This window comes from Squalius cephalus (genome assembly GCF_949319135.1).
Source record: "Squalius cephalus genome assembly, chromosome: 8".
Taxonomy (NCBI): domain Eukaryota; kingdom Metazoa; phylum Chordata; class Actinopteri; order Cypriniformes; family Leuciscidae; genus Squalius; species Squalius cephalus.
Genome location: NC_137129.1, coordinates 17,370,636 through 17,382,737, shown reverse-complemented (window position 1 = coordinate 17,382,737; position 12,102 = coordinate 17,370,636). Strand labels below are relative to the sequence as shown.

Genomic DNA, 12,102 nt, shown 5'->3' with positions numbered 1-12,102 from the left:
GATTGGTAGCATCCATATAAAGACAAAATGTCTCACTTCTGGTCTCCATTGAGTTTTGCACAAAACAACCTGCTATAATAGAATGGTGAGTCTCATGACACTTGACAAAAACATGACTGGGTCATATTTCACCCCAACATCGCAAGACAAAAATAGGAAATTATGTTTTACATAAAGAACATTTCCAATTAAATTGTAGGACCATTAATATGTAATAGTTTTATGACAATAAAGTATATTTTCTAAAGTCTATATAGGTCTATAATTTAAATTGTGGAGCAATTTATTCATCCTATTGTAATTTTCTTTGTTCTAATTATATAACTGTTTAACTGATTATTTATTAACAGAGAACATTTTACCTAAAGGCAAGTTTTGCTTAGCCTGTAAAATGTTGGTCATATTGCCTATCCTAAGTGATCAGGTTAATAAATCTAGATAGTAGACAGTTAGAGTAGCCTAGCTAGCTATAATTATTATTATTATTATTTATCTTTATTTATTTAATAATATTATTATTATTATTTAAGATTTGTGAAGACTGTTATAAGGTTGTGCACCACACTCAATATCAAAAACATTGTTTTAAAAGTTTAAATAAGACCAAAATAAACAAGATTTATTCATTTTGTTTGTTCTTTGAGCCATGTATGACTATTATGCATCTAACATAATAAATAATTTGGTAAATGTGGTGTCCTAATTATAAATAAAACAAATAAAAAATCTAAAAAATCTGGAAAGTGTCATTTTGAAATTTTGATCGCAAAAAAAAAAAGCCCCACTAAATCCTGGTGGGAATGATTAGTTGTAGTTGAATGTTTGTTGATTTAAATAAACAAATACCTTAATTTTCACAGTTATACAGTAAAAATACTGTACTAAATGATTATTATTTGTATTATTATTAAAGCTCTTATGAGACTAATGAAAATCACAACTGAGAAATTAGAATTTCTTTATGCAAAATATACTTTTTTTTTCTCTTGATATTGAGGTGAAATCTAACAACCATCTGAAGGCTGCAAATATGCCCCAGAAGTGTTTTTGTCCCTTCCTGGCTCAGCTACAAGGCAGCCACGTTTGATAGGAGCTGTTACAGGTGGAAATGGGCGAATGCACATGTGCTATATAGTAGTTGCTGAAGTTGACGTCTCTGACATAGGGAGCTGGTTGGTAGTAACATGTTACATTAGACAGTGCAGGGATTGCGTTCTGTTCAGCCAGCACGCGTAGTGCCAAAGAGGAGATGAGCGCGAGTGTTTGTCTCCGCTCATGGCCCATGAGACATACGGTGCTTTCATCTACCACGTGATGGAGAGTCACGAGGCAATCGTAACGCTTGTGCTCCATGCCGTTAAAGTGGTTCTGCAGATATGCCTCCAGCTTCCTCTGCTGCTCATTGATGTCAGAGAAGTCGATGAAAAAGCGTGAGCACATGTAGCGCTGGAGCGTCTTCATTTGTGCCTCGGAGGCTGGACGGAAGCCTCTTACCAGCAAGTGGCAGTACTTCAAGAGCCCACCTCCACGGATTTCTTCCGGGCTGTGCGTAGCGATGATTTTGGCATGTAGGTGTCCTAGCGCTTCTTCAAAGTTTCCGTACATGCTCTCTCCGAGCACAGTGGGATGGAAACTCTCGGACATGGGCGTCTCAGAGCAGCGGTCGAATAGCAGCAGCGAGTCCAAGCCGATCTGAAATGAATCCACGCTGAACTCAAACTGCCGTCGCAGGGAGTCCACAAACTTCAGCTCCACGTTTTTGCCAGTGTTGTTGGAAAGTGAGATGAGGCTCCAGCGGTCTGTGTCATTGCAAACCTTCACCAGCTTCTGCACGTACACTTCCTTTAAGGTGAGGGCGGTGATGCGGTCCCGGCTCACACCAGGGGGCAGGAACTCCAGGAGGCTGTCCAATACCACATCCTTCACTAGACGGAAGGTCTTGTCATCAGTCAGACTCAGGCCGAAGATCAGGTCCAGGTCTTTGTAGCCCAGGCCAGTGTCCTGATGGAGCACATAACTGGCAGCAGAGCCGTTTAGCTTCACATCGCGCACCACTACACCTCGCTCTTCTAGACGAGCCCGCACCACCTACACATGAAGGAGAGAAAGAAAGAGATATAACAAACTTTTTTAAAAATTTCATACAGATTTAAATTTTATATTAGCGTTTTTGCAAAAAAACGTATATTTCTGGAACACTAGGTGGCGCTGTTCAAACTTTTCAGGTACCTTCTGGACATGCCGATGATGATACCTATCGAATTTTGTGTCAATATGTCAAATAATTTAAAAGATTAAAAGAACAATTTGTGACACAATTCAAAATGGCGGCACAATGGTGTGTCTGATCCTGGCAAAATCGGTATCCATGGATTCATAACACAAGGAATACATAGACACCAAGATCATGATTTTCTGACAAACTGTTTTCTGCCATTTTTAGCCACATCATGACCTGTAGGTGAAGCGTACCAATTTCTGTCTCAATTGCTCAAGATACAGCCTCTGAACCAATTTCGGGTCCACCTCGAGTTTGTGACTTTTGAACAAAGATGAATAAAAAAAAAAATATCGGTCCAAAGATCATACAAGACAATTTTCGAAAAAATTGGGCAAAATTTGAAGGAGGAGTTGGGAAAAACGTAATTCTGTACTTTTCAAAATGGCCACTACTGTAATGGGCGGACTCTTAATGTAAGATGGTGAATGTGATCAGCATGATGAGGGGAATCAGGTGTACTAAGTTAAATTTTTCTAGATTAAAGGGTTCAAAAGTTATAACCATTTGAAAAGTGAATTTTGAACTGGTGGTGGTGCTATAGAGTTGGTCCTAGAGACTCCAAATTTGGTCAGATTGCTATTCATTATCATCACTACAAGTGTGCCAATTTTCATCATTTTCCTACTTACGATTCATAGGGCTGCCTTAGACTCCCATTGGGGAAAAATAATAAGAAAACTAATGGATACAATAGGGGCTTGGCCACAAATAAATGGACCATAATATTAGTAAACCACATATTTAAGTATGTAGTACATCATAGAGCAACGAGGAAATTGAGAATCTCCTATTAACTTGACATTTGGGAAGTCAAAGACTTAGTCTGAGTCAAAGACTTAGCACATAGATTTTTTGTGAAAGTAGTTCTCTGGAGGTTCTGGATTTCCAGCCAGACCAGGAGAGATGTCATTGTGTAAGTATCAGGAGGATCCGCTGCAAACAGATCCAGATCTGCTAAGGTGAACTGGGTGGTTAATAGAATATTGCTATGCGGTTACTAAAGTGTTAAGGTTCATTTCTGTGTACTGTTTGTTCCACATCTTTTTCTTTCTCTTTGTCTCTGTCTGATTTATGAACATAGGCTTGTGCATTTTCTACCCATCTTAACACATGATTTTGGTTGACCTATTTCTCTGCACAGTTACATAATCCCTACAGTGTCTGTACCTCTTAGGATCTAAATGGAAATATTTTATTTCATCACCAGATATCTGTCTGCACACTTCTGACAACTTGTCTAAAAATTACCAAGGGGAAAAAACAAACAAAAAAACACTAGAGGAAAGATGAAAAACAACACAATGCTCCAGAACAAATGCTGGTTTTCTGGGATACAGCAAAGGTCAGGACATAAAATGAAACTTTCAGATCAGTTTCCACAATGGAATTATACATTTCAATGTTCTTGAAAATATCTTGGCAAAAAAAAAAATGTCAGCATGGAGAACCAGTTAGGTACACTGGTAACCAAACACTTTCAGAAAGTTGGTGGGTCATATTGACAACAGTTTGTACCTAATAAAATGTTTCTTAAAGATAATAACTTAGCTATTTTGTTAATAAAAATAAACATATTTTGTATTCCCAAACATATTTCTTGTCTTTTTCATAATATTGTTTGGTAATACTTTAGTTTAGAGTCAAATTCTCACTATTACAGTAACTAGTTGCTTATTAGCATGCATATTACTTGGATATTGGCTGTTTATTAGTACCTATAAAGTACATATTAATGCCTTATTCTGCATGACCTTACTCTACATCCCTTAATCCTACCCAATTCCAACCCATTACCTAAACTTAACAACTACCTTACTAACTATTAATAAGCAGTAATTAGGTGTAAAAACAGCAAAAGTTGTAGTTAATAGTTAATACTGAGAATTGGACGCTAATCTGAAGTGTGGCCGATTGTTCTAAAGACAAAGCTTTAAGTCAAAGCATATGTATGACATGATTTTTTGCTGAATTAAAAAAAAAATAACTCTGCAAAAACGACTCAGGACGTGATCACGCATAGCAGCATGCACAAAGTCACACACAAGATACAAGGAGCATTCACTCAAAAAAGGAAAAAAGCCTAGAGGGACTGATGCACAGTTTTACAATTGAAATCTCCTCTGAAACTCTAAAGAATACACATACATTGAGATATCAATCTACAAGCCTATTTCCTTTGACCCTGTGTTAAAGGCTTGTAAAAAAAAAAGCCACAAACACACTGGTCTGACCGGTGCAGAAAACGCCTTGGCTCGCCTTTTTGTTTTCTAACCTGGCCAAAATAGGTTTCGTGTTTTATTTGTAGGATGATCGTAAGGCAAATTTCCACACAGCATTTTACAGATTTAGGGTGGGGAACAGGCCAATAGAACACAGCATCATTGCCCCCTGGATACCGACAGCCACTCTGGGCAGCCGGTCTCACTGTGAACTGCCAAAAGCAAAGGGATGAATGAACCACTTGCGAGTCTCTGACACTGGCCCAGGCTCAGGAAATGAGTCAGTGAATCCCCTGTATACTGGACTAGACTATTAAGAGTTTTTTCCTGATCTTAAATTGTTTCCAAAAATTCACAATGGAATCTTTGAAATTCTAGCTATTGGATGGACATGTGGATAACGCTAGGTGTTATATGAAGCTCGGATAAACTTTTAGCAGTTACTCATACATAACTTCCATTACACCAGTTCTACGCCCCATTAATAAAGGCCTTGTCCAAAAAATCATTCATCTGATTTTCCAAACAAAAAAACTAAATGCTAAGTATGTCATCATTTACTCACCCTAATTTTGTTCCAAACCATGCCTTTTTTTTTTTCAGACTATGAATGTTGAGACTAGGAATGTTGCACTCCAAATAAGGACCATAAAAGTGATCCAAGTGATACATGTACTTTACTCTTCTAAAGGCAAATTATAGCTTTGTGTGAGAAACAGAGTGAAAATGAAGTTGTGTTTGTTTGTTTTGCTGAATACTTTAGAGTCTTACAGGTTTTGAACAACATGAAGGTGAATAAATGATGACAGAACTTGAACTATCCTCTTATTTCTTGAACTATCCCAAAACAAGTTTTCAGGGGGTCATTATTACTACATTTTTTTTTTTTTTAAAGATACATTTTACAGTGAAAGAATGTTAAAAAGGCTCTGTTGATTAGCTCCCCCTGCAGGTATGGGTGTATGGTGTAAAGTATACCTCAAACTGATTCCAGCCGCTGGTTTTACCAGGTTTATGTTACATGCTGGAGGGATGAATTCCTTTAAGACATCCATTCACATACTCATAAAAGCACCTGTTCTAAGACAGGAACAATGGGAATGGCTTAGATGTAGAGTCTATGTATCCTTTCAGATTGAAAAAAAAGCACATGTTCTAAGACAGGAACAATGGGAATGGCTTAGATGTAGAGTCTATGTATCCTTTCAGATTGAAAAAAAAAAATAATCCTGAGGAGTTAGTTTACACTCTGGCCAAATTGAAAGACTTACCAGGCTCCTCTTTACCACACAGATGCCATGTCAGCTCTGGCTCACAAGTCTACTGTTTCCAACAGGATTAATCCACTTTTAACCTTATGTGCCACAAACAAGCCAACTTTGTCTGCTAAACAGGCCAGTGTAAGCCAAGCAACAATGCAAAAATTATACCACTGAGAAAACATGAAATAGTGGTGATTTGTGTCTTAGTGTTCTTTCTACTCTTGGTAATAAGAACGATGCATGCTTTATAACAACACCAAATACTGATGCCATGTAACAAACAACCTTCTGGAGGGCTGATGACCAACATATCTAAGAGTTTGCTTCCTGGTAGTTGAAGACGTTTCCACTGTTATATTGTAGACAAAACTACAAAACACTGCAATTGTGAATACTGCAAATTCCAATCAGATTGTCAGAATGCTATTAACATCCAGGAGTCGAAATGAACAGGTTTTTATCAGTCTGTCAGGAAACAAAATCATGTTTAAATTATTCTGTGTTGGTACTATGAGCACTTGTAAGAATGAACTAATAACTGGGCTTGTTTCAAATCTTTCAAATATATCCAGAGGTTTTTTGATCACTTACTAGCAACCATATTGCATATTTATGAGCAGAACTGTATATTGTTTGTCTTCTGTCTGGGAAATAATCTGTGTTTATTACGTTTGGATGGACAGTAATTCTGTGGACGTAATTGCATGGCCAGTGATGAAGGTGCTTCAGTACAGAAAATTCTCAGAGACTTTTTTTCAAAATGTCTATTATTGTGTCACAGAAATATTCTGAGATAAACCTACCACTAAACAAGATAAACTGTGGGGGTTGCTTCACATGTCAGTCAGACTCAGGTCTCTTCCTGTCTAAGTGGGCAGTTCTAACCAGCCTAAACTGCATTGTGACCCAGTATTTATGCTAAGTCAAAATTCAGGCTATGAAAGACTAGCTGCTTGGTAGGTTGTCACCATGACCTGTATAATAACTGTAATGCCTGTTCTATGTGTACATATTACATTAGTGCATTGGTTTGAAATGAATCTTCCAAGTGTCAAGAATATAAAAATATGATGCTGAAAATAGATATAATATGTTGGTGATGACAATGTTTGGCAAGGCAAAAAATTAACTACAAGCCTTACTGAGAGGGTTTTATTGAGAATAAAAGTGAATAGTTTTCATAAAGACAATCAAAAAATCTAATTAAAGATGAGATACTGCAAAACCTAAAAGCTTATGGACTTGTCTGATGGCTCCCACATTAGGTACAGAGCCCCACAACCAGATGGTAGAGTAATAAGCACTTTCATTTGGAGGTCAGTGATGTCATCAGAGAGAGGCCTACTTTTGAATAAGCCATTTGATACGGCTAGGTAAAAATACTAGCCTATATATATCTTGTTTCACAGTTAATTGTGTGAACTGGCTTCCTTGCAACATGAGGTTGTAAATAAAACAAGCTTAATGAAGGGAAATACTGCATTCTCATTAAAAATAAGAAGACACAGAGGCCTTTTAGTTCATTAATAACCCTTAAAATATGCAAGTTTATAGAAAATAAGTTTCAAACATTTTGAATGTTGGTTGTTACCTCTGTTAGTAAAAAAATATATTAAAATCTATCTTCAATCTAGTCTTGTTTATTGTTCCAAATTGAACAGAGTTTGTTATTGAACTGAGAGACAAGTGTGTATGGAATAAGACAAGCTATCATAAATAATATGAATGACATTTTGTTTTGCAACATGAAGGGGACGTTTGAGAGCGTCAGGCATCAGTCAGCAGACAGCAGACAGCAGGTTCACTATGAGAGTTTCTCCGGATGTTAAATAGATTGAATTACCTGATTTGATTGCACAAACACCTGCTGATATCTACTGGAATTCAGCATGGAAGAAAAGCTGACACATAAACCTTTTCCAGTAAGGCTGCAAAAGTCACGACCGATTGCAAAAGCTAAAATGTATCATTTACAGTAGAATAATCAGGAAAAAAATAATCTTGGCACCTCATTGTGAAACTAGCAAATTACACTGAACCTTTAGATAAATATGAGATGCTTTCAAGCTTAATAATGCTAGAGTAGAGATGCTTAAAAAATTACACTTGAAAATAAATTACCACTGGAATTTTAATGCCAGTATATTTCAAAAAATGTAACAATACCATTTTATTTTAACAGTAACCTGTCAAATAATCAAAAAATGCATTAAGTCATCAAGAATGAGGCTCATTTAAAGTAAATTGTAATAAATCCGTATCTATTACCACACATTTTAAATTTCTACACTGTGTGGCAATCATAAATAGCCTACAGTATGGGGTTGTTTTACAGAAACATTCTAAATCTGTTTCTGTTTAATATTCTGTGTAGTAACCATTATTAAATAGGAAATAACCCTTCTTTTTTTTAATATTAAGTCAAGAATTAAGATTGCAATACAGAAACATCCTAACTTTCCTACGTGTTTCCAATTCTATCCTATCTGTTAAGTAGCCGTGGTAATTCCATTTAGGAAATAGACTTTAACTTTTCAGTAACACATTTTCTGTAACATCCATCCCCAATTATTAATAATAGCTCTACATTTATGCACCTATGTATTAAATACAATAGGTCTCATTCACTAATAATTGCGTGGATTATTTAGTCACTACACAACACCATATGCACATAAATTTGTTCTTAATCTCGTTCTAATGTTTGAATTTGTACTGCCTTTGGAGTAGGCCTACCTATTCTAAATGAGCGGCGGCGTGCACGACGTTAGTCATTTGCATAAAACACGCCCAAACCATCTTCTTATAAGGGCTTTCCGCACAACCTTTCCTTTACAGGCACAGCCTTTCTCGTCAAACATTTGACGCTCTCTGTAAAAGCGCACTCGCCAGATCCACGAGCAAAGCCAAGTGTACCATTCTCAAAACCAGTTCAGATTACGAAGCTCTCAATAGCCAGCTGTAAATCAAGTGTAAATCTGAAGCTTTATAGCTGAAGCTATATAGGCTAATGCAGGTATTCTCACTCTTTCACTGTAGGCTACATGATGAAATATAAAGATGGAATTAAACTGCAGGCCTATTATTTATTAATATAGCATAATATTATATTATATAACAGTGTTAAGAAGAAACGTCTTAACACGATTGTTAGGCTTTTTGTGTAGGCTACATGTGGTTTCAAATTCGTATTTTTTTTTCGCACATTGAGAATGCATTTTAGTAGCCTATGAAAGTTTTTTTGTGAATCATGATTTGCTCGTGAAAACGTTCGTACACAGATTTCATTTCACGCACAAATTTGTACGTAGCCTACACATGCGTGAATGAGACACAATGTCTTTAATCGCTTTTTTTTTTTTTTTTTTACTTTTATCAATTTGAAAAAATTATAAACATTTACTTTCATTGGCAATGGTAATCATAATTGTGTTAGCTTTTATATCTATTTTGTTTTGTGTCAGAGAGGATCCATTAGGATCCTTGAGGACTGCTCCAAATTACAAAAAAAAAAATTGGAATTGGAATTCTGTCCACATATTACATTCCTTTTGGTACAAACTGTGTTCAGCTGAGGTTTCATAGTGTTATATAAAGCCTATGGGTTTGGATCCTGTACCTGTACGATATGTCGAGGCTGAACGGAGAGTGTAGGGAAGTTTCCTCGCCCGTGGATCGGGACACACTCTCCCAGGATGGAGTCCAGACGCTGCACCTGCTCCCACGACAAAACACAACAGCGCCGGCTGTGCTCCGACACATCCGCGGAGGACATGGCGAAATCAGTCCGATGAAAACACAAGTCTGCTCTATGGATGTCAGCTGGATGCCCCTACTTGTTTATGATGATGTCCGACGAGTTCGGTTTAGAGCAGAGAGTCAATTCAAGATCAAAGCGTGGATTTGAAAAGTTATTTTATCAACGAAACAGAATCCAAATATTTGCGGATGAACAAACGAACTCAAGCGTCTGTTTCCCACAGTAGAGTTACTCACACAGTCTACCGTTCATTCACTGTGCCTGCCTGGAATAAGCCTACAAATACATTTAAACCTGCCATATTTACATACGCCGTTCAATTGGTCAGCTTTATGAATAATTAAATATTTTATAAGAACTAAAGGATTTGTGCACGCCTATGTCCACACGTCACAATAACCTGCTGCGATCATTGGTTGTAGGAGGGGCGTTCGATGTGTGGGAGCATGTGTTCAGTTTATGGTAAACACAAACCAGAATTGTCAAGCTAGTTAGTTTTATTATCTTTTCCAATTGGTTAAACCTGTAAACATATGATAATATATTCACATCGTATCGTAGTTTGATTTACAGTAGGTAGCCATAGGTTTTTCAAAAGTATATTTTTCTCATTGCTTTTCAAGATGGTTAAATGTCATTTGTCTTAAAACTGACACAATCTATCATTTGTTATATTATCATCACAGCACCTGTTCTAAAAGAGTATGTAGATCTGAATACATTGAGAACTCAGCTATTTCAAAAGGAAGTGGAACTGATCTCATTTGCATACATTTGCTGGACATCTGATATCTTTTTCATGACAGCTATAGAAGTGCTCTGGGTGGTTTCAAGCAGTCTGAACTGGAACTTCTCCATAGTAATTTGTAAACAAGACATTTATTACAAGTGAGTACCATAGAACACAATTCTATGAACATTATGCATGTACAATAAGGCAATATGCAGAACAGCATAAAGATATAAGCCAAGCAGACTAATAAAATAAAGAATGTCAATGATAAGAAGCAAAAATATGACACCTGGAATGAACTGATTATGGCATAATTAGACAGTTTTACTGTTGCGTAAAAGATTTTGAAACAGCACTGTAAAACATATTTTTTGTTAGGTAACCTAAATCAGGGGATTTCAATATTTTAGAGGCCACGGACCACCAATCCTTGCATCCTAAATTTTAAAAGGCAGCTATATATTATAAATTAAACTATACGCTATAGCAATTCATTTATTTATGTATAATTATTATTTAAAATAAATAAATATTATTATTATTTATTTATTTGAATCAAATGTTGTTTATTTATTTTTAACAATCTATATTCATCTCATTTATATTATTTGTTTTACTCAAATTGTATTTATTTTAATATATTTAATTATTCATTTTAATCTTTTTATTATTAATTTAAACCCAGCTACAGTCAGTTATGTTTTAAGTGAACAAACAGTTGAGAAAGATAAGTCAGATAAGGAAGAAACAGCTCTTTAATGTAAAAACTGCACATTTTTACACAGTATTATGCCTTGTTGATTTGGCTCCTGTATGTCTTAGCCTTTGGGTGTGATATTATATGTGATAAGTCCCACAGGAAGTTAAAAGGGCCTTTTATAACCTGATCAAACAGTAAGGCCCTTACCTCTGCAAACATCCTTTATTTTCCCAGGCTCCATATAGCAAACATAGAATGTCCTCAGCTTGAAACGCTGCTTGTATATGACTTTAATCCTGCTTCTATTCCGTCATAGAAATATTATCTTTAGCTACAAGGCATTTAAAAGACGTCATCAAGTAGACCGACCTGTTAAGTGTAGCAAAGTATCATGTAAAGGAACAGAAACAAATCTCTGGAAGAGAATAAAAAAATGAAATAAAAATGCTGATCTCTGTGTTGTCATGAGGAGCAGGTTAAGAACCTGAACTGATGTGACCAGGGCTTGACATTAACACCTGCCAAATGTGGGTGGATTAGAGCAGACGTGTAACGCAGTCACTCCTACTATCCACTTTGATAGTTTGACTTATATATATATATATATATATATATATATATATATATATATATATATATATATATATATATAAATTTTTTAATTGTAGTCCTTTAAAAAGGAATCTGAAATTGTAAACTAAGTTCAATGCAGTGTTGTCAAAAATACAGATTTTGAAATATCTGAAACGCTTCCAATACTCATTTTCTGCGGATACACTATACCAGCTGCGCTTTCTCGCTTGATCTCTCTGACAGCGAGTTGCATGACAGTGAGTTGATGAATATTGTTGGTGTTACAGGGCTTGATCTTTGGCGTGGGATTGCGTGTATTGCGCATCATTTTACACATTCCCGCTGATTTTATGCTCACACCCAAAGTGCATGCACATAAAGCCACCTCTCAGTACTAAATTGAGTTATTTTTAGCTGCTTACTGTGCTTAAACAGTCAAATACACACAAAATAATGTTAAAATGTCAGTCTTGGCGAGTATTCACATAAACGTGTCCCAATTCAGAGGCTGCATCCTTCAAAGGCCGTTTGTGTCACTGCAGCGCGGTGAAGGCTGTCCCAGTTCAAAGTCATG

At 36.2% G+C, this 12,102-nt stretch overlaps 1 protein-coding gene across 1 annotated transcript; it reads right to left on the bottom strand.

The window, feature by feature from the left end:
- Nucleotides 1-641: 641 nt before the first annotated feature.
- Nucleotides 642-9,785, bottom strand: tent5bb (terminal nucleotidyltransferase 5Bb). Its single transcript, XM_079878761.1, has 2 exons — nucleotides 9,382-9,785; nucleotides 642-2,088 (listed from the first exon to the last, which is right to left on the bottom strand). The coding sequence occupies exons 1-2, from the start codon at nucleotides 9,535-9,537 to the stop codon at nucleotides 1,063-1,065; spliced, it is 1,182 nt and encodes a 393-aa protein (XP_079734887.1). The 5' UTR covers nucleotides 9,538-9,785; the 3' UTR covers nucleotides 642-1,062.
- Nucleotides 9,786-12,102: the final 2,317 nt, after the last annotated feature.

Coding starts and splice junctions, on each gene's coding strand:
- tent5bb (XM_079878761.1), bottom strand. CDS start 9,537: ATGTCCTCCGCGGATGTGTCGGAGCACAGCCGGCGCTGTTGTGTTTTG. Junction 2,089..9,381: donor AGCCTCGACATATCGTACAG/GTACAGGATCCA, acceptor CTTCATGTGTAG/GTGGTGCGGGCTCGTCTAGA.